We start from the raw sequence: 27,879 nt of genomic DNA on the forward strand, positions 1-27,879 counted from the left end.
AGGAGGAGAAACCAGTGACAATAACCATACCACCCAACACTTCTGGATCCAGAGGGACGTTTCCAGACTTGAGAATCTGTCCCGTGATGTCGGGGAGGAATTTCCCAACTTCAAATGTATCTGCATCCTCTAGAGGAGGGAGCCATCAGCTCCTGTCTCCACCATTCAGCTTGTACGTCTGATTCTTGGCACAGTAGGTGCGGTTATGTCACTGGATTGCGCCTTCTGCGTCAGTGCTATATTCTGAGTGGGAAGGAGGGGGCACCATACTGTGGGAGCATTATAACATGTGAGTACATCATAATGTGGGTGTGTAGGGGGCATAGAGGGTTATCATAGTGTCTGGGTAGGGGGGAAATACTGTAGGGGCATTGTTATGTGTGGGTGGGACATTAATCCACCTCAGCAATTCTTTCCTTGACTTGACAGTCAAAGTTTCCATAATTATTTCCTTCCTATTCTTACCCTTCGCAATTGATATTTCACAACTACTTGAGAAGATATAGAGACACAATTACCCACTGACGGCTTCATGGCCTCGGTACCAGGAGGAGACGTTGAGCCTTAAAAGAAAGACGTACATTGTCAGTATTGGATGAGCGGAGTGCAGTATTACATATTTGCTAATATTTTCTGCTTTGTACGTGGCTCTCTCCCCCATCATGATCCTCATCGCGATTAAAAAAAATGTTTTAGCGTTTGTGGGTGCAGGTAGAAAAGGCAGGACCCCATATCAAACTTTTACAGCTCCTTATATAAGTCCGGTTTCACAGGTCCCACATTCATGGTCCAAGTGTGGACCACAAAGTCTAGACCGGCCGCAGTCTCCTACACCCAACTCAAGACCCTCATAGTCATGTATGGATCTGTGTGGTCAGGAGATCCGCGGCCAGTCCGATTCGTGCTCAGTGACCTACCTTAGATCAGAATCTAAAATGAATCAGACTTTAGAAGAGACCCCTAAATTAATAAAACTCCAACATTTAGAAGACCCCGCATCTGTAGCTTAGATTTCAAAATTAAGACTCAAGACAAGACGCCTAAAAATTTAGGTCTTAGACTGGACACCTAAATCCATCAGACCACAAAATAAATTCTGACCCCAAAATGAATTTAATTCCAAATTAAACCCTAAAAAATATTAATACCTCAAACCTGACCCTGAATTGATTTCAACTCCTGATTAAACCTCAAAATTAATTCAGACCCCAGGTCAGGCAACAAAATAAATTTAGACCCTAAACCATAACCCTAAATTACTTAGACCCCAACATTTAAAATACCCCTCAAAAGAAACTCAGATCTCAAAATACATCAGACTCCAGACAAGACCCATAAAAAAACAAACCAGACCAGAACCTGAAATCAATTAGACCTAAAAATAATTCTGATCCTAAAATTATGTAAACCCCAGATTAAACCTTAAAATTAATTTAGACCCCAGACCTGACCCCAAATTGAACTAGACCCAAGATTTAACTCAAAAATAATTTCGGACCCCAGACCACACCTCAGAATTAATTAGACCCCAGTTTGAGCCCCCAAATTAATACAAACCCCACACCAGACCTCAGACAGCAAAATAAATCTAGAACAGACCCCAAAATTTATAAGACATCAACATTCGCAAGATGCCACGCCATAATCCCAGGTCCCCCAAAACTGATCAGACTCCAGACAAGACCCTTAAAAAATTAGGCCAAAGACCAAACCCCTAAATCAATCAGACCTCAAAATAAATTCTGACCCCAAAATAAATTAAATCCAAAATTAAACCCTAAAATGAATTAAGACCCCAGACCTCGCCCCAAATTAAATTAGTCTACAGACCAAACTTCAAAATTAATTAGATCCCAGATTAAACCCCAAAATTAATTCATACTCCACACCAGACTGCACCCAAGTTTATCAGAACCAAGATCAGACAGGAAAATACATTTGGACCCTTAACCAGACCCCAACATGTAAAAGACCCTACATCATAGATCCAGCTCCCAAGATTAACTAAAAAAAAATTAAGCCCCAGACCAGACCCTCAATTAAATTATGATCCCTGATAAGACTTAAAAATAAATTTTGACCCCAGATCTGACAATTAAATTAAACTCCAGATTAAACCCCAAAATAAATTAAATCCCAAATTAAGCCCTAAAGTGAATCAAGACCCCAGACCTCGCCCCAAATTGAATTAGACTAATTAATTAATTTAAAAAAACTTAAGCCCCAGACCAGACCCTCAATTAAATTCAGATTAATTAATTCTGCCCCTTAATTAAATTAGACCTCAGATTAAACACTAAAATAAATGTAGACCCTGGACCAAACCTAAAAAAATATTTAGACCTAAGATTAAACCCCCAAATTAACTAAAACCCCACCCAAGTTTTTCAGACCCTAGGTCAGACAGTAAAATAAATTTAGACCCTAGACCTGATCCAAAAATTAATCAGACGTCAGACTGTGCCCTAAAATTCAATTGGTTGTCCAAAAATAACCAAACATCTAAAGTCTCCGACATTGGCATTTTCCTGTTCTTTTGTTTTTCTCTATTTCTGGAGATACTTCCACCACCTAAATTACCTTGTCAGATCCCAAAACTCAATATGCCTACATAGCAGAACAACGACTGTATATAATGGAGACGATTATTACATCAACTCTGCCATTCCCCACAGCGCCACCTATAGGCACCTGCCCTCTGGTTCCTAATAGAAAATCCAACCCTGGATATTACTCACTGGGAAAGTCAGTGGTCACCTCCTCTGCAGAAGGCTGGGCCGTCAGGTCATTTTGCAGAGAGTTCATTTCTCCTGTAGATTAAATCATTTTTATAAACTTATCATTTATTTTTCCTGGTCACATGGAAAAACTAATCTTATTACTTTTAATTGTAAGAATTTAATAGAATGATATGGAAATTTGTCGCTCCCATCACATGGACCGCAGATGTCATATTTTATATACCCCTGGAAGAGCTTTCATCTCTTCTCACTGTCGCCCCCTGCAGGGGGAACATGCTTTGTATAAAGCGCCGAGAAGGTGGAACAGGAGCAGGCGGATGCCTTTTTTTTTTTTTTTTAAGTGCACAGATTTTCTGGCTGAAAAAATCCACATCTAAAAGACATGATCAATGTTTTTCTGCACTTTTTTTATAGCGCCTTCTTTTTACATTTTTACTTAGAATACTGGGTGTATCAATGCGATGTGGTTTTGGTACATTTCCACTGCAAAAAAAAACTTGAAATAAGGCATAAAAAATGCAATAAAAGTCATGCAAAAAAACACGCGCTTTACCACAATTTATGGGCGGAAAATGGACCAAAGAATGGACATGACACTTTTTTTTTTACATGCATTAAAAATGTGCAATATAGGAGAGTTTCCTCTTTAGAATGAATGGAAAGTTTGTTGCAAACACATTTTAAGCGTCTGGATTTTGTTGCGGAATCCGTGCCAAAAACTGCATCAGAAAACTCAGTGTGAGCATACCCTGAGAGTAAAAACTTAGTAAAAGAAACTTACTTTTGAGTATTGAAAATGCCTCAAGGAAATGATAAAATATATGAAGAAATGTTTTCCATGAGATGCTAAACTTAATCAATGACACCAAGTAAATGAATAAGAGGGTTTTCCGAGGCTTAAAGTATATGGACACCTTGGGGCATTTTTTTTACTTAAATGCATGTATTTTTTGGATAAAAATAATTTTTGCAATTGGGTTTTATTAAAAAATGTGCAACTTTTATTGACCTTGTTTTGCACTTTCTAATGCTGATTGCAAAATTAACTGAAGAGTTAACTGAGAATCTGTCATTAAGCTTGTTCTGACAGGAGAATTTTCTACTCTTCGGGTATGTGCACACTGACAATGCTGAGTTTTTGTAGAAGAAACTTTTTTTATTTTGATTAGGATTTGGAAAGTTTCTGCTGAATTTCTGCTCCAAAAACTCCTCAAAATACACACCTTTATCTTCCTTCTTCTGAGGTTCTCTCAGCTAATTTTTGATAGCATGAAAGCTGTTATTTTGGTTAGAATTCAGCTGCGAGGAGATCAGTAAAACAAAGATCCCCCGGAACGAGCTCACTAATGTATTCTCAGTTAACTCATTCTACAGCCTGCAATAGAAAGTGCAACACAAAGGCTATAGAAGACAAACGGTGCAACATTTTTAATGAAACTCAATTGCAAAATGATTTATTGTCAAATATATATACATGCAAGAAACACAAAATAGCCCCAAAGGTGTCTATATACTTTTGGATATTTTTAGAATATTGAGGCGATGAAAACCTGCTCTACCCATATAAATAGTTAAAGGCACGCGGATTTCCCTGGTATGCTGCGGCCATTCATTGTGTCGAGCAACTTGCACAACATTTAAAGTTTTCATGTATAATTTGCTATATCCATCCTAGCCTGCCTGGAAAAAATAACTAGCATTATAAGAGCTAACATGGCTAACGTGAACAAAGAAAAATCCATTAGATTAAGGGGATTGTCTACTTTTCTGGACAATTTTTATTTTTTAATAATTGCACATATATGGGACTAAAAATCATTTTTGCAATTGGATCGTAGAAAAAATCTATCGCCGTTTGTCTTCTACAGCCTCTGTGTTTTACTTTCTTTCGCTGGCTGCAAGAAGGAGTTAACTGAGAATCCATCAGTGAACTCAGTTTGACAATCTTAAGGGAGAGTTTGTAACTCTTCTATTTGTCTTTTTCTGAGCTGATTTATGACCACATCAAAGTTGAATGTGCAGTAAATTTTACACTTATTTTATTCCCTCTGCTCTGCTAAGTATTACATTTTTTTTTTCTTTTTTAAATCAGAAATACAGAGATATGCCCATAGGATCCTCTGGGGCGTGTCTTTAGGCTGCTCTGCATAATTATACTGTAAGCACCACCCCTTGGTAAATACCAAAACAATGAGCACTAAATGAAAAGGCCCAAATCTCTGGGACTGTGTGACAGATTTAAAAAATAAATAAATAAATATATAAAAATATGATTCCGGAACACTCAGGGGAGCAGGAGTAAAATGAGAGTAAATTCTGGTCACTTTTGACCCAAAGACAAGTTCTATTTAAGGCTTTATTTATACATGGATGCAAAATATATTTATGTAAATGTATACAGGGTGGAGAAAGATTTTTTTTTTTTGCATATCATACTAATGCAAATATATACATTATTCCTAAAATGCCTGATATCTGCGTCACCGTGTGGGATTAGAGTCTATGGATGTCAGGTTCTTATTACAATACACCATATACAGCTTCCATCAAGAGATCAAAATAATTGCTTCCTTTTTCCTACTCCGCTTTCTCTTCTCTGATGAGAGATCTCGTCTTTCCCTGAGCAAAATGACATAAAGTAGAACTGAGTGTGTACAGAAGAGATAAAAAATCCAAAATTAAACTGAATCCTTATGATATATATTATAAACGGGTCAGTTAGGATCACTACTATATCAAGAGTCTAATTGAAATTTTCTATGGTATCTGGCTATAATGATTGCACTAGTTATACAGCCACTAGGGGGCAAACCTTTCTATTCTAGCTAGTTTATGGGCAGACAGCACACCTTGAGGCCAGGAGTGGTATTGCAAGTAAAACATATATTAGACATTCTGCTTTGAGATGTTAAAATTACTTAATAAGACAGAAGAACTGACCTCAAAGGACTGTGTGGAAAAAGTTATATCAATATTTTACACCTTTTGTTAGGTTCTAATAAAGCCTCATGGATCTTACAAAATGGCAGCTAGATCTAAGTTTTCCTCCGCTTGAGGTACTCATCAATTTTGCCATTGACTTTAGCACATATAGAAAAGTAATTAATTTTAATTACCTGCCTAAATTGACTAATAATACTCCTACAGAATTCATATATCGTGTTACATGCAACAATTTAGTCTCCGCATCTACAACATGCACAATCATGTGTGTTAAAGTGGACCTGTCATTCATGTCTCCAATTGCTATTAACCTGCTGATATAGGGTTAAACTGCAGATTAATAGTGTGAGAAAGGTGCCTGGACTCCTTACTGACAGTGCAGCTACCGGGAGAAAATAAAATGAAATTCCTCCTGGGAGCCGCCGGCTTTCAGTCATAGAGACATGCCCGGAGCAGCTACAGACACCGCTAAGTTAACAATGAGTGGTGGCTGTACGCAGAGCGACCTATCGCTGCAGAGCGAGCTGTCAATCAAAATGTTACAGCCGCCGCTTACTGTGTACTGAGCGGTGACAGTATAAACTTTGGGCACACCTATGTGACTGAAAGCCGGCGGCTCCCGGGAGGAATAAACTCCCGGGAGAAATAAAGTTTGTTCTCTCAGTAGCCGCACTCTCAGTAAAGAGCCACGGCACCTTCCCAATGCTATTAATCTGCAGATTAACCCTATAACTGCAGGTTAATAACAATTGGGGTCATGACAGGTTTCCTTTAAGGACTCTTGCCCTTATAGTAGGCTGTAGTGCCTCCTGGTTTTTGGTCCTTTTTTTAGCCAGGATACACTTGGTTTGGGTAACTTATGGGGAACTTATCAATTGTATTTTTTGTAGGCTCTGCACTTAAATTTTAAGTACTTTGGAGACAAGTTTAGGGTCAACAGTCCCCCTTTCACCTTTGGCACTGCTGTAATGCCCATATGTTCAGTCCACTGTCATTGGTATGTGTTTTTCAAATGGACAGATTTGATAGACCTTACTGTTGACCAGATGCATTTTTCAAGCCCTCCAGGAATAGGCAATGATGAACATACCTTCATCCTGCTCTTTCCCCACCCTCAGTGCTCACTAAAAGGGTCTTCAGACCTCTCAAGGAATAGATACTGATAAACATGGACTCTTACTCTGTCTCAATGTCAACTGGATGGTTATTCTGACCTCTAAAGGAAAGGGCATTAATGGGAATGACTTATCTTTGTCTTAACCTACCTTCAATGTTCACTCAGAGTTTCTTCAAAACACTCAAAGCATAGGTATTGAAGAGCATACCCTAAACTTTGCCCTTCCTCATCCTAAATGTTCACTCATAGTTTCTTTAGACCACCCAATGAATAGGTATTGATGAGCGTACCTTCAACTTTTCTCCTTCCACACCCTCACAGTTGACTAGATAGTTCTTCTGGCCTCTGAAGTTGCAGGCATAGATGGACAAACCTATACATATACTTTCCCACTCTCATTGTTCACTAGAAGGTTCGACAGACTTTTCAAGAAACGAGTATTGATGGATCTACCCTCATTTTTCTTCTTACTCTCTTTAACTTTTTGACCTCTCAAGGAATGAGCATTGATGGTTGTAACCTTGTCCTTTTCCTTCATAGCCCTCAATGTTCACTCGGAAGGTCTTCTGTAGATCACTCAATGAATAAGTATTGTTGAGCATACCCTAAACTTTCTCTTTCCTCACCCTCAATGTTCACTCAAAGGTTCTTCAGACCATCCAATGAATACGTATTGATGAACATACCTTCTACTTTCTCATTACATGCCCTCAATGTTGACTAGGTGGTTATTCTGGTCTCTAAAATTACCAGTATAGATGGACATACCCTCACATATATACTTTACCACCCTCATTGTTCACTAGATGGGTCTCCAGAATTCTTAAGGAATGATAACTGATGGATGTACCCTAATTTTTCTTCTTACTCACCTTCAATGTCCAACCTCTCAATCAATGAGCATTGATGGGTGTACGACTGTCCTTCTTATTCTTCACTCTCAATGTTCACTAGATGTCTCTTTACTCCTCATGGAGCCACTGCCATTGATGGTATTGCTTCATCCATCTCCTGCTAGTCCTAATTTCTTCTTTCCCCTCTGCCCTTCATCTGTAGATAATACTCACTAGTTGTCTGGATACTTTTCCTCTGCTGAGGGTAACGAATCATCCCCCAACTTTGCTCTATGTAGCCATCTTCTATCAAATTTTTTGGACTGTCTAATGACCTTTTTTTGGTTCATTTACAAGTTTTTTTTGATGTGTCCTACATCACATCAAAGGAGGTCCCAAGGAGGTCAACAATTTAAAACAATCTCACATCATACAGAGTGGTACCAGAACAGGTTCACTAACGGGTAATGGACATACCTTCTTGGTTGACTCCATACATTGTATCCAAACTTCTATTCTGTTGTGCTAAAATATATATATATATATATATATATATATATATAAAAAAAAAAGAAGTTAATGAATTAATGAGTCGTTACAAGCCAAGACACAGAGAAAAATGTTCCACATATGATATTACACCTTGTTTTAAGATAAAATGCAAATCAGATGTGGCCACCTTCTCCTCCCCCACATCGTGGGATGAAAGACTTCACGGCATCTTCTCCTTTACACTTACATCTGCCGTTCTCAGAAGGCAATTACAATTATAGACGAGATACGCCATGTCTAAGTATATCCTCTGGTACATATCACAATTTCCCCCCACCGATTAGCATGAATAACTGCCTGGAAGGTAAAACGTGCAGTAGAATTGCATCTTCAGGAGGTAGACAGCTGTTTTGTACTTGTAGGAAGCCCAAGAGCTATTGAGGTTGAATTTAGTACAAGCCCAACGGCCGAAAAGTTGCAAAGTAGGAAAAGTTCTGAATAATGAATGTGGGAGGACAACTAAACAGGTGCTTATGTCGTAATCCCATCGACCGGGGAATTAAGATGATTCGTGAATGTAGTTCTGGGAATTGTGACACATTGAGAACAATGAGGAGTAGTCATTTGTGTGTGGAGCAGTAATGTTGGGTGAAGTTGTGCATCGTGGAGTGTATTCTCCATCTTCCAGAAATGTGTCATACAGTGAATATAAATATATGTAGTATATATATTGCTGGATGGCGGTGTCATTCCAAGAAAGGTTTATGGTTCTTAGTTTGTGGCGTTACAGTTTGCAAATTATTAGTCTTTCTACTGGGAGACATTATATCAAAAGTGTATTGAAAAAAAATCCTAACAATGACTTTATAATAATGTTGTACAATAATAAGAATCATGACATACTGATGACTAACAGGGAAACTGAAACTTGGGACATTAAACAATAATACGCTTGGGGTACAGGATAATGACACAGGATAATGGGTACAGGATAATGACACTGACACTGGGGTACAGGATAATGACACTGACACTGGGGTACAGGATAATGACACTGACACTGGGGTACAGGATAATGACACTGACACTGGGGGTACAGGATAATGACACTGACACTGGGGTACAGGATAATGACACTGACACTGGGGGTACAGGATAATGACACTGACACTGGGGTACAGGATAATGACACTGACACTCGGGGTACAGGATAATGACACTGACACTGGGGTACAGGATAATGACACTGACACTCGGGGTACAGGATAATGACACTGACACTGGGGGTACAGGATAATGACACTGACACTGGGGTACAGGATAATGACACTGACACTCGGGGTACAGGATAATGACACTGACACTGGGGTACAGGATAATGACACTGACACTGGGGGTACAGGATAATGACACTGACACTTGGGGTACAGGATAATGACACTCGGGGTACAGGATAATGACACTGACACTGGGGTACAGGATAATGACACTGACACTGGGAGTACAGGATAATGACACTGACGCTCGGGGTACAGGATAATGACACAGACACTGGGGTACAGGATAATGACACTGACACTGGGGTACAGGATAATGACACTGACACTCGGGGTACAGGATAATGACACTGACACTGGGAGTACAGGATAATGACACTGACACTCGGGGTACAGGATAATGACACTGACACTCGGGGTACAGGATAATGACACTGACACTCGGGGTACAGGATAATGACACTGACACTGGGGTACAGGATAATGACACTGACACTTGGGGTACAGGATAATGACACTGACACTGGGGTACAGGATAATGACACTGACACTCGGGGTACAGGATAATGACACTGACACTGGGGTACAGGATAATGACACTGACGCTCGGGGTACAGGATAATGACACTGGGGGTACAGGATAATGACACTGGGGGTACAGGATAATGACACTGACACTGGGGTACAGGATAATGACACTGACACTCAGGGTACAGGATAATGACACTGACACTCGGGGTACAGGATAATGACACTGACACTCAGGGTACAGGATAATGACACTCGGGGTACAGGATAATGACACTCGGGGTACAGGATAATGACACTGACACTGGGGGTACAGGATAATGACACTGGGGGTACAGGATAATGACACTGGAGGTACAGGATAATGACACTGGAGGTACAGGATAATGACACTCGGGGTACAGGATAATGACACTTGGGGTACAGGATAATGACACTGTCACTCGGGGTACAGGATAATGACACTGACACTCGGGGTACAGGATAATGACACTAACACTCAGGGTGCAGGATAATGACACTGACACTCGGGGTACAGGATAATGATACTGACACTCAGGGTACAGGATAATGACACTGGGGGTACAGGATAATGACACTGACACTGGGGTACAGGATAATGACACTGACACTCGGGGTACAGGATAATGACACTGACACTGGGGTACAGGATAATGACACTGACACTCAGGGTGCAGGATAATGACACTGACACTCGGGGTACAGGATAATGACACTTGGGGTACAGGATAATGACACTGACACTGGGGTACAGGATAATGACACTGACACTCAGGGTGCAGGATAATGACACTGACACTCGGGGTACAGGATAATGACACTTGGGGTACAGGATAATGACACTGACACTGGGGTACAGGATAATGATACTGACACTCGGGGTACAGGATAATGACACTGACACTGGGGTACAGGATAATGATACTGACACTCAGGGTACAGGATAATGACACTGACACTCAGGGTACAGGATAATGACACTGACACTGGGGTACAGGATAATGACTCTGACACTCAGGGTACAGGATAATGACACTGACACTCAGGGTGCAGGATAATGACACTGACACTCGGGGTACAGGATAATGACACTGATACTCGGGGTACAGGATAATGACACTGACACTCGGGGTACAGGATAATGACTCTGACACTCAGGGTACAGGATAATGACACTGACACTCAGGGTGCAGGATAATGACACTGATACTCGGGGTACAGGGTAATGACACTCGGGGTACAGGATAATGACACTGACACTCAGGGTACAGGATAATGACACTGACACTCGGGGTACAGGATAATGACACTGATACTCGGGGTACAGGATAATGACATTCGGGGTACAGGATAATGACACTGACACTCAGGGTACAGGATAATGACACTCAAGGTACAGGATAATGACACTCGGGGTACAGGATAATTACACTCGGGGTACAGGATAATGACACTGACACTGGGGGTACAGGATAATGACACTGGGGGTACAGGATAATGACACTGGGGGTACAGGATAATGACACTTGGGGTACAGGATAATGACACTGACACTCGGGGTACAGGATAATGATACTGACACTCGGGGTACAGGATAATGACACTGGGGGTACAGGATAATGACACTGACACTGGGGGTAAAGGATAATGACACTGACACTGGGGTACAGGATAATAACACTGACACTCAGGGTACAGGATAATGACACTGACACTCGGGGTACAGGATAATGACACTGACACTCGGGGTACAGGATAATGACACTGACACTCAGGGTGCAGGATAATGACACTGACACTCGGGGTACAGGATAATGACACTTGGGGTACAGGATAATGAAAATGACACTGGGGTACAGGATAATGATACTGACACTCAGGGTGCAGGATAATGACACTGACACTCGGGGTACAGGATAATGACACTTGGGGTACAGGATAATGACACTGACACTGGGGTACAGGATAATGATACTGACACTCAGGGTACAGGATAATGACACTTGGGGTACAGGATAATGACTCTGACACTTGGGGAACAGGATAATGACGCTGACACTCGGGGTACAGGATAATGACGCTGACACTTGGGGTACAGGATAATGACGCTGACACTTGGGGTAGAATTTATTGATACTGATACTTGGGGACGGTATAGGATAATGATACTGTCACATGTTGTGCAGGACAAATTTATGCAGTTTTCAACTTTTCCTGCAACACCCGCAGTATTTTACCCCAATATTGGAGGGCCACTGAGAGACTATTGTTTCCAATAAGAAAACTTCCTGGGACATTATACCAGATGACGTTTGTAGGTGACACAAAAATCCAATGAACTGGTCATTATCCAGTAGCGAGCAGGAATATGACTTACATTTGGAGTCCGGTATCACGTCACCATTCTGGAGTGTAATCTCAGGAGAAACTAAAATAAATGACAGAGAAAAAATCTGAAAACACGGAGAGGGGCTTTTGTGATAATTTCACTAAATGTCAATAAAATCTCATCTAGGGGAGCATAGCTTTACTGTTTCCCTCTATATGAGGCTGAGATAGAGGGTCAGGTGTGTTCTGGGTGACGTCCTACTGGGGGCCTCTACCAACCTTATTTCAGTTCTGTCACAGCCAAAATAATTCCAAATAATTTTCACCATACAACAGTATCCTACAGAAGTATTAATAATACTGCTATCAGGAATCTTGCCCACAGTAGAGGCTACGTCACTTGACAATTTGCCCTTTATGTAGGACACATCTCCTACCTACCCCACAATGAATACAGACTCCAGAGCAGGCATGGCGATACTTACCTGCTCTCCTCTTTGCTCCCATGTGCCACCGTAGACAATGGGTCTAAAGAATATGGCGGAGAGCACCAATTCGGTGTTAGGAGACTTGTAAACCTCATCCTAAATGTTCTGTAGAACACCCAATGAATAGGTATTGATGAGCACCCTAAAAGTTGACTAAATAGTTCCGGCCTCTGAAGTTGCAGGCATAGATGGACAAACCTCTACATATACTTTCCCACTAGCTCCTCCCCTCTCCATAGAATATCTGTGTATTCATTTAGCTCCTCCACTCTCCAGAGAATGTCCGTGTATTCCTCTAGCAACTCCCCTCTCCATAGAATGTCCGTGTATTCCTCTAGCTCCTCCCCTCTCCATAGAATGTCCGTGTATTCCTCTAGCTCCTCCTCTCTCCATAAAATGTCTGTGTATTCCTCCAACTCCTCCACTCTCCATAGAATGTCCGTGTATTCCTCTAGCTCCTCCCCTCTCTATAGAATGTCCGTGTATTCCTCTAGCTCCTCCCCTGTCCATAGAATGTCTGAGTATTCCTCTAGCTCCTCCCCTGTCCATAGAATGTCCGTGTATTCCTCTAGCTCCTCCCCTCTCCATAGAATGTCCGTGTATTCCTCTAGCTCCTCCCCTGTCCATAGAATGTCTGTGTATTCCTCTAGCTCCTCCCCTGTCCATGGAATGTCTGAGTATTCCTCTAGCTCCTCCCCTCTCCATAAAATGTCTGTGTATTCCTCCAACTCCTCCACTCTCCATAGAATGTCTGTGTATTCCTCTAGCTCCTCCCCTCTCCATAGAATGTCTGTCTATTCCTCTAGCTCCTCCCCTCTCCATAGAATGTCCGTGTATTCCTCTAGCTCCTCCCCTCTCCATAGAATGTCTGTGTATTCCTCTAGCTCCTCCCCTCTCCATAGAATGTCCGTGTATTCCTCTAGCTCCTCCCCTCTCCATAGAATGTCTGTGTATTCCTCAAGCTCCTCCCCCTCCATAGAATGTCTGTGTATTCCTCTAGCTCCTCCATTCTCCATAGAATGTCCGTGTATTCCTCAAGCTCCTCCCCCTCCATAGAATGTCTGTGTATTCCTCTAGCTCCTCCATTCTCCATAGAATGTCTGTGTATTCCTCTAGCTCCTCCCCTCTCCATAGAATGTCCATGTATTCCTCTAGCTCCTCCCCTCTCCATAGAATGTCCATGTATTTCTCTAGCTCCTCCATTCTCCATAGAATGTCCATGTATTCCTCTAGCTCCTCCCCTCTCCATAGAATGTCCGTGTATTCCTCTAGCTCCTTCCCTCTCCATAGAATGTCCGTGTATTCCTCTAGCCCCTCCCCTCTCCATAGAATATCCATGTATTCCTCTAGCTCCTCCCCTCTCCATAGAATGTCCGTGTATTCCTCTAGCCCCTCCCCTCTCCATAGAATATCCATGTATTCCTCTAGCTCCTCCCCTCTCCATAGAATGTCTGTGTATTCCTCTAGCTCCTCCCCTCTCCATAGAATGTCCATGTATTCCTCTAGCTCCTCCCCTCTCCATAGAATGTCCATGTATTTCTCTAGCTCCTCCATTCTCCATAGAATGTCCATGTATTCCTCTAGCTCCTCCCCTCTCCATAGAATGTCCGTGTATTCCTCTAGCTCCTCCCCTGTCCATAGAATGTCCGTGTATTCCTCTAGCCCCTCCCCTCTCCATAGAATATCCATGTATTCCTCTAGCTCCTCCCCTCTCCATAGAATGTCTGTGTATTCCTCTAGCTCCTCCCCTCCATGGTAACATAGTAATGTAGGTTGAATATAGTCCTAGGTCCATCAAGTTCAACCTTCCTCCCTCAATTGTACTCCCTACACTAACTTACTAACTAACTGGGACTACGCCTCACAAATGTATCATTATTATTATTACCATTTTTATTATTGCTGCACTATTACAATTAAAAATGTACCCGTTTTTAATTTAATTTTTAATTAGTTTTATATTTTGTATTACTCTTGTGATTCTAATAAAGGTATTACTAAAATCCCTATGCCTCAATCTGTTGATCCAGAAGAAGGCAAAAACCCCAGGACGCCTTCAGCCAGTATGCGTCACAGGGAAAAATTCCTTCTTGACCCTGAGAAAAGGGGATCAGTTCTAGAACCCTGGATCAAACCTAATTAGGATACTAGTTATGTAATTCCTATTACCGTATTAAATGTACTACTCTAGGTGTAACATTTTGTCTAATTTAACTGTAACCCACAATGTTATGTGTATCAAGGAAATCATCCAGCCCTTGTATAAAAGCTGTTAGTGTCAGCCATCACTACCTCTTGTGGTCGGAATTCCACAGTCTGACTGCTCTGACTGTAAAGAACCCTTTCCTGTTTAGGTGCCGGAATCTCCTTTCTTCCACCTGTAATGAGTGCCCCCTGGTCCTTAGTATGGTCTTTAGAAGGAATAAGCCATGGGCTAGACCTTTGTACTGACCACACACATACATGTAAATGAGATCCCCTCTGAGGCATCGTTTTTCTAAGCTAAACAGACTCAATTTTTCCAACCTCTCATCATATGAGCGGCCTCCATCCCTTGTAATAATCTAGCTGCCACCTTTGAACTGACTCTAACTTCTGATTATCCTTTTTAAAATGTGGAGCCCAAAACTGGATCCCATATTCCAGATGTGGCCTCACCAGTGATTTATAAAGGGGTAACAATACATTGGGATCGCGGGATTGTATTTCTTTTTTTATACATCCTAAAACCTTGTTTGCTTTTGCGGCTGCTGCTTGACATTGAGTGCTGCTGCTCAGCTTACTTGTAACCAGAATACCCAAGTCCTTCTCCTGTTCTTTAGTCCCGAGTATCCTCCCATCTAATGTATATGCAGCAATAGGATTACTCCGTCCTAGGTGCATTACTCTACATTTATCTACATTAAAAAAAAAATTAAAAAGTGTTTGCCCATTCAGTCATCTTCAAGTCCTTGCTTTTGTAGCTTCAGTATAAGGCTGTTATGTGGTACAGTGTGAAATGCCTTTGCAAAGTCCATATAAATCACATCAGCCGCATTACCAACATCCAGATTTGCACTTACCTCCTCATAGAACCCCAACATTTTGATTAGACACGACCTATTTTTCATGAATCCGTGCTGATTATCATTTAATATATTATTCTCTGTGATATAACTCTGCAGGTCATCTCTTATGATGCCCTCAAAAAAGTTGCACGCTACTGATGTCAGTTTTACCGGACGGTAGTTGCCTGGATCCACTTTCTTACCTTTCCTAAATATCGGTTACACATCAGCTATCCACCAATCCTGTGGCAATACCCCAGTTACAAGAGAGTCTAAGAATATGACATACAGTGGTCTGTTAATTACTGAGCTAAACTCCCTCAATATCAGTGGATGAATACCATCTGGACAGGGGGATTTGTCAATTGTTTAATTTGGTCAGACGCAGGCGTACTTCTTTTTGCGTTAAACTAGTTATATCAGGTGGTGAACTTTGATTTTTTTCCTGTTGAAAGATCCCTTTAACAAACGGTTTGTTATTGTACATGGATGAAAAGTGCCTGTTTAATATCTCAGCCTTTTCTTTGTCCTCTATAATTACAATGTTATTATCATCTTTTAAGGAGCCTATACTATCTGTTTTTTTCTTTTTGGCATTGATGTATTTATAAAAAATTTGGGGATTTATTTTAATGTCGCTGGCGATTTGTTGCCATAGAATGTCCGTATATTTCTATAGCTCCTCCCCTCTCCATAGATCTTATAATCACCAACTGTCATGTCCTATCTCTGTAATGGGAAAGTCTGTCTTCACTGAAAAGAGATTTTATTACTAAATTGAGAGAGAAATGTCAGTCCGGGAGGAGAAAAAAAACAGTTTTCTCTGTTAGAATATATTACAAAGTTAATTAAATTCATCTGTGTTATTAGTTTATGAAATAAAATTAAAACGACAGCTACGCTTTTAAGGAAACAACTTGCAATAATTAACCCCTCTATGAGAGGGAGCCAGAAGTCTTCTTTCCCAGTTTAGAATTCATGGCCACCTGCGTCTCTGAGGTTAACAGTGTGTAATTTGTACCTGTAATGGGAGCCGGGCAGAATGCGATATCCATTCCTTTCAGCGAAGAGTTAACGTGCGTGTTCACAAAACACTCAATGGCGGCTTTGTCGCAATCACAGAGGAGTTTCTCACAACCACTGCCAGACTCTAGGGGGTAAGACAAACACAAGACCCCATTTATAGATCTGCTTTCCACCATCTGTCCTCCTTTATAATGGCATGTACAATGCACACAGACCACCGCCATTCACCGCCACTGTAGCCCTCACATGGTCTTATTAAAGGGGGATTGTAGTAAAACATAAACACGCTTTAATTACGGTTTACTTGGATTTCAGGTCATTATTAGGTCTTAATTAAAAGAGGTTTCTGAGACCAATATAAGAACAAAATAATAACTCCTTACCTGGTAAATGTAATTAAAAAAAAAAAGTATTGTCTAAAATGCAAAAGGTCACAGATGAAAAAAAAACCAATGTCATTGCTGAAAGCTTTGATCATCTGTGACAACATTTTACTATTCATTTTATAAACTTATTCCCAAATGAAGAAGAAGACAAATAAAGGTAAATGTGGCCTTATCTGGTGACCATCGGACCTCAAAGGCTCCTGGACAGGAGCAATAAGAATTGATGAAGGTTACTGGTAGATCAGAAGTCCATATGAACTCGTATGCATACGGTATAAGCCCCATAGATCAGACCCATATGCATACGGTATAAGCCCCATAGATCAGACCCATATGCATACGGTATAAGCCCCATAGATAAGACTCATATGCATACGGTATAAGCCCCATAGATCAGACCCATATGCATACTGTATAAGCCCCATAGATCAGACCCATATGCATACGGTATAAGCCCCATAGATCAGACCCATATGCATACTGTATAAGCCCCATAGATCAGACCCATATGCATACGGTATAAGCCCCATAGATCAGACCCATATGCATACGGTATAAGCCCCATAGATCAGACCGATATGCATACGGTATAAGCCCCATAGATCAGACCCATATGCATACGGTATAAGCCCCATAGATCAGACCCATATGCATACGGTATAAGCCCCATAGATCAGACCCATATGCATACTGTATAAGCCCCATAGATCAGACCCATATGCATACGGTATAAGCCCCATAGATCAGACCCATATGCATACGGTATAAGCCCCATAGATCAGACCCATATGCATACGGTATAAGCCCCATAGATCAGATCCATATGCATACGGTATAAGCCCCATAGATCAGACCCATATGCATATGGTATAAGCCCCATAGATCAGACCCATATGCATACGGTATAAGCCCCATAGATAAGACTCATATGCATACGGTATAAGCCCCATAGATAAGACCCATATGCATACGGTATAAGCCCCATAGATCAGACCCATATGCATACGGTATAAGCCCCATACATAAGACCCATATGCATACGGTATAAGCCCCATAGATCAGACCCATATGCATACGGTATAAGCCCCATAGATAAGACTCATATGCATACGGTATAAGCCCCATAGATCAGACCCATATGCATACGGTATAAGCCCCATAGATCAGACACATATGCATACGGTATAAGCCCCATAGATAAGACCCATATGCATACGGTATAAGTCCCATAGATCAGACCCATATGCATACGGTATAAGCCCCATAGATCAGACCCATATGCATACGGTATAAGCCCCATAGATCAGACCCATATGCATACGGTATAAACCCCATAGATCAGACCCATATGCATACGGTATAAGCCCCATAGATCAGACCCATATGCATACGGTATAAGCCCCATAGATAAGACTCATATGCATACGGTATAAGCCCCATAGATCAGACCCATATGCATACGGTATAAGCCCCATAGATCAGACACATATGCATACGGTATAAGCCCCATAGATCAGACCCATATGCATACGGTATAAGCCCCATAGATCAGACCCATATGCATACGGTATAAGCCCCATAGATAAGACCCATATGCATACGGTATAAGCCCCATAGATCAGACCCATATGCATACGGTATAAACCCCATAGATCAGACCCATATGCATACGGTATAAGCCCCATAGATCAGACCCATATGCATACGGTATAAGCCCGCTTTGTAGGAAGCTGTGCACAACTTACAGAATCCGGAAGATGTCTTCTCTGGAGTACTGTACTTACCAATATACATGAGCGCCACTCCCAGGAAGGCCCAAAAAGTCCAATTTTGGATGTGGTTTTGGTAACCACGCCATAAAGCTAAAGAATCTGGGGGCAAAGCTGTAGAGGGTGCGATGGTGCGAGGGTGGTGGTTGTACCTGTGTCCTGACATCTGAAGGACTCAAAGGCCAAATGAGAAGACAACAGTAATTTATAGGGAACTTGCTACCAGGTTTGCCCCATATGAGATACGGCCACCACCTGAAATACAGCATTCTATAATGCTGTATATAAGCCCCCGATTCAACCTGCAACAAAAGAAAACCACTTTTTATTATACTCACCTGCAGGGCAGTCCGTTCCAAGGGGCGTCGCTGATCCTGGTCCGGCGCCTCCCTTCTTTCGATGCTGTCCTCCTTTTTGCTTCGTGTGGATGACGCGTCTCTACGCCATCCATACCCGTCCCTGGCATAGTGCTCCTGTGCAGGCGTACTTCTCTGTCCTGACCAGGGCAGAGTAAAGTACTGCAGTGCGCATGCGCCGGGGCTTTTTGACCTTTCCCGATGCATGCGCACTGTAGTGCTTTGCTCTGCCCTCAATTGATTGTCAATCCCCTTGACAAAGGCGGGAGCGCCGAAACGCGCGTCGGGGAGCCACACAGCGTGCAGTCTCAATCCCATTACAAGGTGAATCATATCTCTGATGTGACATTTCCTCCTTTTGCTATTTTCCTATAATTGATATGTACTATGAAGGTTTATGTCTCTATGTGGGTGTGCTAGTGGTAGCCATTTATTTGTCTACAGATATGATTACCCTAAGTGATATGTGAGGCATGCGATATCTGTACTCTGTGGTGACACCTGGTGGTTGTTTTTAAATATGTTTTATTTGTCTCTGTGTAATGTCTTCTGACATATGTCGTGCCACCATAGCCTGAAATGATGTTGTGATTATTTATATATATATTTCTCAATAAAGATATTTTTTCTATTTTCTTTATATTTTTGGCCGTATATTCGTATTTTTTCTTGCTTAGGTACTTCGGGATATCTGCCCTCAATAGAGCAGAGAGGTACGCCTGCGCAGGAGTGCGATGTCAGGGATCCTGTGACATAGAGATGTGTCTTCCACACGAAGCAAGAAAGAGGACAGCATCACAAGAAGGGAGGTGCTAGACCAAGACCAGCGATGCCCATCGGACCGGATCGCCCTTTAAGTGAGTATAATAAAAGGTATTTTTTTTGTCTTGCAGACTGGATCGGGGGCATATGTACAGCATTATAGGGCTGGAAGTGGTGGCCGTATCTCATATGGGGCAAACCTGGTGACAGGCTCACTTAAAATTGTAAGTCTGAGCCCAGTTCTTGCATTGAGTTCCAGGAGATTTCAAGAGTAACCTTCATTTTATTTAATTATTTTAAAAAAAATATATTTAAAATAATTTTTCTTATCATAAACCAATAGTCCACATGAAGATAAGAAACTTTGTAATATATCTTATTAGAGAAATCTGCGTCTTTCTCCTCCTGAACTAATTTTTCAAGGGTAAAATGTGTCCTCAGTTAATACAGTTTTCTCACATTACTCAGATAGGAGATGACAGTTGGTGCTCATAAAATTCTATGGAGAACTTGTGCCCGCCTCTAGCTCCTCCCTCCTTCCCTCTACAAAGAATCTTATAGGCACCAACTGTCATCTCCTATCTCAGTAATGTGAATATCTGTCTGAATACAGATTTTACCCATGAATTGAGAGTGAATGATCAGTGCAGGAGGAGAAAGAAGTAGATTCCTCTGATAAGATATATTACAAAGTTGTTCATTCTCATGTGTAATATTGATTAATGAAATAAAAATTATAACGACAGTTACTCTTTAAGTTACACTTTGCTCAGAAAAAGGACGATTTTTCAGGGCAACCATCAAGGCAGGGAAGTTGGTACCGATAACAGGGATCCAAACCCTCCTGTGGTCTTCTGTCTCCCATACTTTACTGACCAGTCTCTTCCTGGGTCCTACCAAAGGGCCATATTTAATAGGTAATGATGGGCTTTCTGTTTCTTACCACCTGTACTTCATGTTCCAGAAATGTAAATTTGTCAGCCCCAATTAGCATTTTGTTACATCTGCCCTATGGACCCACTAAATGTATAATATGCGCTTTTGCTTAAATATCCCATCATTTCTGAAAGGAGCTGAGATGACATTTGATTTCACCAGTTTTGCATAATTTTACAAGAAATTTCGATTCACCATGAATCAAAAGTATCGTATCGAATCGCATATGGCACTCCTATCTTTCCTTCCCTACCAATTATATCTGTATTATTCTTTTTTCCTCCCACACTAATCTTCTCTGTTTTTCTGTCACCCACTATATGGCATGTTTTTTTCAGTCTTTTATGGCTTTCTTCTCCTATCTCTTTTGCTGAGATGTGACATCCTCTCATTATCCAAATTTACCACAAAAGGGCAGCTGCATTCCTGCCTCAGCTTTTATACAGGCTGTGATAGTCCTTCCAGATTGGCTGTGCTGTACCATGTGATGTGATAGTTGTAAGGCATTATGGGGAAGCTTGTGTGACCGGTCTCTGGCTGATATATACCGTAATAGTGATAAAAATTATAGGTGGTTCAATGGCTCTGACTATTTTCCCATATGGAGTCCAACTATTTCTGATAACAGCCATGTATTTATCTCATGCATAACTCCACGGATTGTCCTTCTAAAATGACATCATTCTTCCCATCCATTTTCTTAATGAAAAGATGGGAAAAAAACAGTGGATATCACATATTAAATATTTTTTTCTCCTTTTACCGTAATATTGTATTTAAAAAAAAAAAAAGGAAACCGATGGAAAAACTAATGCTATAGATGAAAACTTTAGTCATCTGTGACACTTATTTTCATCCATTCCATGATGACATAGAGGGGGAATATAGGTTTCTATATAAGATAAAAATACAGTATATATTGGCCTTCCATAAATTAATGTATAATCACTGGAATACACATTTATATTTTCTGTGTCTTTAGTTACACTGTATGAAGAGCAAACAATAAAAGCTTTTTTAAAGCTCGTTCAGGCGAGCATATGAAACGTCTGTGTGCTGTCCGTATGCAAAATGACAGCATTCCCCCCTGATGAAGCCGCATCGGTAGCGGCGATACTCGTGTTTTTAAATGTTTTTAATTAATGTGTGTTTGGCTTGATGTTAATACAAATAAAGAATATTTTTAAGGTGATCTCTTATGTTTACATACCTTCTTTCCTCTTTTTTGCATCTATTACTGGTGCTTCTCACAAAATTAGAATATCATCAAAAAGTTAACTTATTTCAGTTCTTCAATACAAAAAGTGAAACTCACATATTATATAGAGTCATTACACACAGAGTGATCTATTTCAAGTGTTTATTTCTGTTAATATTGATGATTATGGCTTACAGCCAATGAAAACACAAAAGTCATTATCTCAGTAAATTAGAATACTTTATAACAACAGGTTGAAAAATGTTTTTAAAATCCGAAATGTTGTCCTACTGAAATGTATGCTCAGTAAATGCCCTCAATACTTGGTCGGGCTCCTTTTGCATCAGTTACTGCATCAATGCGGCAATGTGGCATGGAGGTGATCAGTCTGTGGCTCTGCTGAGGTGTTATGGAAGCCCAGGTGGCTTTGATAGCAGCCTTCAGCTCGTCTGCATTGTTGGGTCTGGTGTCCCTCATCTTCCTCTTGACAATACCCCATAGATTCTCTATAATAGATTCTCTATGGGGTTAAGGTCAGGCGAGTTTGCTGCCAATCAAGCACAGTGATACTGTTGTGTGTAAACCAGGTATTGGTACTTTTGGCAGTGTGGACAGGGGCCAAGTCCTGCTGGAGAATGACATTTCCATCTCCATAAAGCTTGTCGGCAGAGGGAAGCATGAAGTGCTGTAAAATGTCCTGGCAGACCTCTGCGCTGACTTTGGTCTTGATAAAACACAGTGGACCTACACCAGCAGATGACATGGCTCCCCAAACCATCACTGATTGTGGAGACTTCACACTAGACCTCCAGCAGCTTGAATTGTGGCCTCTCCACTCTTCCTCCAGACTCTGGGACCTTGATTTCCAAATGAAATGCAAAATTTACTTTCATCTGAAAACAACACCTTGGACCACTGAGAACAGTCCAGGTCTTTCTCTCCTTGGCTCAGGTAAGACGCTTCTGGCGTTGTCTATTGGTCATGAGTGGCTTGACACAAGGAATGCGACACTTGTAGCCCATGTCCTGGATACGTCGGTGTGTGGTGGCCCTTGAAGCAATGACTCCAGCAGCAGTCCACTCCTTGTCAATCTCCCCCAAATTTTTGAATGGCCTTTTCATAACAATCCTTTCAAGGTTGTGGTTATCCCGGTTGCTTGTTCACCTTTTTCTACCACACTTATTCCTTCCACTCAGCTTTCCATTAATCTGCTTGGATACAGCACTCTGTGAACAGCCAGCTTCTTTAGTAATGACCTTTTGTGGCTTACCGTCATTGTGGAGTGTGTCAATGACTGCTTTCTGGACATCTGTCAAGTCAGCAGTCTTCCCCATGATTGTGGAGCCTACTGAAACAGACTAAGGGACCATTTTAAACGCTTAGGAAGCCTTTGCTGCTGTTGTTTTTGTTAATTATTCTACTTTACTGAGATAATGACTTTTGTGTTTTCATTGGCTGTAAGCCATAATCATCAACATTAACAGAAATAAACACTTGAAATATATCACTCTGTGTGTAATGACTCTATATAATATATGAGTTTCACTTTTTGTATTGAAAAACTGAAATAAATTAGCTTTTTGATGATATTCTAATTTTGTGAGAAGCACCTGTATATTTATGGTATGTCTAGGATGAACCCTTCTTATGGATGGTGCCCTCCAAAACCAATATTCTAGGCGCATGAAAAACGAGTAGCATGCGGATGGTACGCAGACCAATGCAAGTAAATGTACGTTTTTATTAATGCACTGATGGTCTACGTGTAAAAAATTGCAGCTTGCACAGCTTTGATCCATATTCCGGATCAGATTCGCCCATCAGATTCGCCCATAAAAAGCGGATCACATATAAGTTATCATCTGTATGTCAGCCGTTTTTCGTGGATCCATTGAAATTATTACGATTGGAAACTGTATTTGACCTGTATTATTTATTAAATTGTTCAAGTAAAAACGGATGTAAAAAAAAAAAGGATACATGGATGCCACACAAGTAAAAAATGGACATATGAATGATACACAGAATTGAAAAATGGAGATCAAAAATGGAGATAAACTATTGAGTTTAATGGGTGAGTCTCACTTGAACAACAGATCAGACTAGTGCAAGTTGCAATTTTTTACACGTGGACCATAGTTCATGTGAACTATACCATTGAGCCGTCTAGGTCATGTGCTGTTCGTATGATATCCGATGCATACGGGCAACACAAGGACGTGTAATCCAAACAAGCTCGAATCTTCAGACTTCTCTGCTCACCATTGCATAGCATCACTCTATGATCTTCTGTAGGCTTGCACCCGAGTATGCATAGATAATACTTGCGGAGTCCATGGCCTTTTTGGGTCCAGATGCAATCATCAAAACTGATGAACAAAAACACATTCCTCTGCCCACCCCATATGCAGCAGAGCCCACCTGTGAGGTGCCCATGTCATCTTACCACAAGTCAGGTTCTTCGTGAGACAACTAACATCTGCACTAATTTTAGCAGGGTCCCAAACACAATCCATCTCCAAAGCTTCTTCATAACACTTGCGATGCTGAAAACAGCAACTGAAATAAAGATTTTATGGTGTCACCCATTGAAGCAAATCACATTCTCATCTTAAAAGGGTGGCGAGAATACATGGCTGCTTTCATACAAAAATGACGACATACCTGTCCACAGGATGTGCGAGGAACTGCAGCCCCATTCACTTTAAAAGAGAAGAGCTGCAATACCTGCCACAACCTATAGACAGATGTGGCGCTGTTTCTTGCAGAACATATCCATAGGTTCCTAATCCTTTAACCCCTGCCCACCGCAGCCACTTTTCATTTTTGCGCCATTGTTTTTCTCCCCTTCTTCCACAAGCCATAACTTTTTTATTTTTCCATTGACATAGGCATTAGAGGGCTTGTTTCATCTCTTGTTCTATATACTATAACACAACGATATTGCAGTATATAGCTAAAATGACGGTCTCCTTTGAAGCCTGGCCTGCAGCTGGGATTCACAGGAGTACCAACATGGTTCAGCAGACAACCCATTGACACCCTGCAACTGAGTGCCTTAAATGACTGTTCAAACAAAGAACAGGCAATCGGTGCTCCATGGCACGGCCAATCATTTATATACACCACCTGCTTGGTTTCCATCTACAGTTATATGAAAAAGTTTGGGCACCCCTATTAATCTTAACCTTAATGTTTCATAAAAATTGGTGTTTTTGCAACAGCTATTTCAGTTTGATCTATGTAATAACTGTTGGACACAGTAATGTTTCTGCCTTGAAATGAGGTTTATTGTACTAACAGAAAATGTGCAATCTGCATTCAAACAAAATTTGACAGGTGCATAAGTATGGGCACCTCACCCGAAAAGTGACATTAATATTTAGTAGATCCTCCTTTTGCAAAAATAACAGCCTCTTGTCGCTTCCTGCAGCTATTAATGATTTCCTGGATCCTGGATGAAGGTATTTTTGACCATTCCTCTTTACAAAACAATTCCAGTTCAGTTAAGTTTGATGGTTGCCGAGCATGGACAGCCCTCTTCAAAGGATCCCACATATGTTCAATGATATTCAGGTCTGGGGACTGGGATGGCCATTCCAGAACATTGTAATTGTTCCTCTGCATGAATGCCTGAGTAGATTTGGAGCAGTGTTTTGGATCATTGTCTTGCTGAAAGATCCATCCCCTGCGTAACTTCAACTTTGTCACTGATTCTTGAACATTATTGTCAAGAATCTGCTGATAATGAGTGGAATCCATGCATCCCTCAACTTTAACAAGATTCCCGGTGCCAGCATTGGCCACACAGCCCTAAAGCATGATGGAACCTCCACCAAATTTTACTGTGGGTAGCAAGTGTTTTTCTTGGAATGCTGTGTTTTTTTGCCGCCCTGCATAATGCCTTTTTGTATGACCAAACAACTCAATCTTGGTTTCATGAGTCCAAAGGACCTTCTTCCAAAAAGAAATTGGCTTCTCCAAATGTGCTTTTGCATACCTCAGCTGACTCTGTTTGTGGCGTGCTTGCAGAAACGGCTTCTTTCGCATCACTCTCCCATACAGCTTCTCCTTGTGCAAAGTGCGTTGTATAGCTGACCGATGCACAGTGACACCATCTGCAGCAAGTTGATGCTGCAGATATCTGGAGGTGGTCTGAGGATTGTCCTTGACTGATCTCACCATTCTTCTTCTCTGCCTTTCTGATGTTTTTCTTGGCCTGCCACTTCTGGCTTTAACAAGAACTGTCCCTGTGTTCTTCCATTTCCTTACTATGTTCCTCACAGTGGAAACTGACAGGTTAAATCTCTGAGACAGTTTTTTGTATCCTTCCCCTGAACAACTATGTTGAATAATCTTTGTTTTCAGATCATTTGACAGTTGTTTTGAGGAGCCCATGATGCCACTCTTCAGAGGAGATTCAAACAGGAGAACAACTTGCAAGTGGCCACTTTAAGAAGCTCTTCTCATGATTGCATACACCTGGCTATGAAGTTCAAAGCTCAATGAGGTTACAAAACCAAAAAAAATGCTTTAATAAGTCAGTAAAAAGTAGTTAGGAGTATTTAAAACAAGAAAATGATAAGGGTGCCCATACTTATGCACCTGTCAAATTTTGTTTGAATGCAGATTGCACATTTTCTGTTAGTACAATAAACCTCATTTCAAGGCAGAAACATTACTGTGTCCAACAGTTATTACATATATCAAACTGAAATAGCTGTTGCAAAAACACCAATTTTTATAAAACATTAAGCTTAAGATTAATAGGGGTGTCCAAACTTTTTCATATAACTGTATCTCTGCCTCTCTCTGGCTCTATGAAGCCAAAGCTGTCAATTATAGAAAAGGAGGGTCGAGATTGAGGGAAAAGAAGCAGGTAGGAAGGTGTATTATAAATGACTGACCGCGCCATGATGCACCAAGCGACGGGACTTAGTTTAAACAGTTATTCTGTGCTGACACAGTCCCTTTAAGTGCAGCTGTCAGATATGGACAATGGAAATTAAGGGGTTAACAGCAGCAATTTCGGCAAAACTCTGATCGCTGCTGTTACAGGCAGGTGCTGACTGTGTACGGGCTTAGCTCAAAACATCGACCGGATATGAATCGTACATGGCCGATAGATGAAAGGGTTAATTCTCAAAATGTCTATGTGAGTGACATAACAGGTCTGTCCCCTATGGTCTCACCTGTCAGCTGCATCGATGGGTAACCCTTCCAGCTCATATCTACAGGCACAGCCATAGTCTTCGAGGTCTTTGGGACAAAGTCCAGTTACACATTTTAATTTACTCACAAAATTAAGTAAAGCAGGGAAATTGGTAAATATGACTTGTAACCATGTAAAATGGGAGCCCAGACAATCTGCAGAAGAAAAAAGACCGTATTATAGCAAAGCAGCGAAGGAAGGGTCCGTGATGTTCAGTCACATTATAGGGTCACATAGTGAGGAATCCCAGGATATGGATGGGAGTGACTCAGAGGCAAAATAGTGCTCCTCCGAAAGAACTAAATCTATCTCTAATGCCACTTGTACAACTGCAACCAACATTACGCCACCCCTGCATTGCATTGGGTTTATTAGCAAAATTCACAAACTTTCTCCTGTTTGCAACAAACCAATGAATC

The 27,879-nt window shown here is 41.1% G+C and overlaps 1 protein-coding gene across 2 annotated transcripts in view; it reads right to left on the reverse strand.

Moving 5' to 3' along the window:
- Positions 1-27,879, reverse strand: part of OC90 (otoconin 90) — a 265,718-nt gene that overhangs the window by 201,675 nt on the left and 36,164 nt on the right. For both annotated transcript variants that reach the window (XM_073679899.1, XM_073679900.1), the window contains exons 5-11: positions 27,441-27,615; positions 24,695-24,807; positions 16,837-16,965; positions 12,330-12,380; positions 8,112-8,159; positions 2,739-2,810; positions 519-563 (exon numbers count right to left, since the gene is read on the reverse strand). In XM_073679899.1, the coding sequence (XP_073536000.1) occupies positions 519-563; positions 2,739-2,810; positions 8,112-8,159; positions 12,330-12,380; positions 16,837-16,965; positions 24,695-24,807; positions 27,441-27,615 (633 nt within the window). The remainder of the gene's footprint in view (positions 1-518; positions 564-2,738; positions 2,811-8,111; positions 8,160-12,329; positions 12,381-16,836; positions 16,966-24,694; positions 24,808-27,440; positions 27,616-27,879) is intronic.

This window comes from Phyllobates terribilis, unplaced genomic scaffold (genome assembly GCF_046119375.1).
Source record: "Phyllobates terribilis strain yellow unplaced genomic scaffold, ASM4611937v1 Scaffold_4__5_contigs__length_816908805, whole genome shotgun sequence".
NCBI classification, from domain to species: domain Eukaryota; kingdom Metazoa; phylum Chordata; class Amphibia; order Anura; family Dendrobatidae; genus Phyllobates; species Phyllobates terribilis.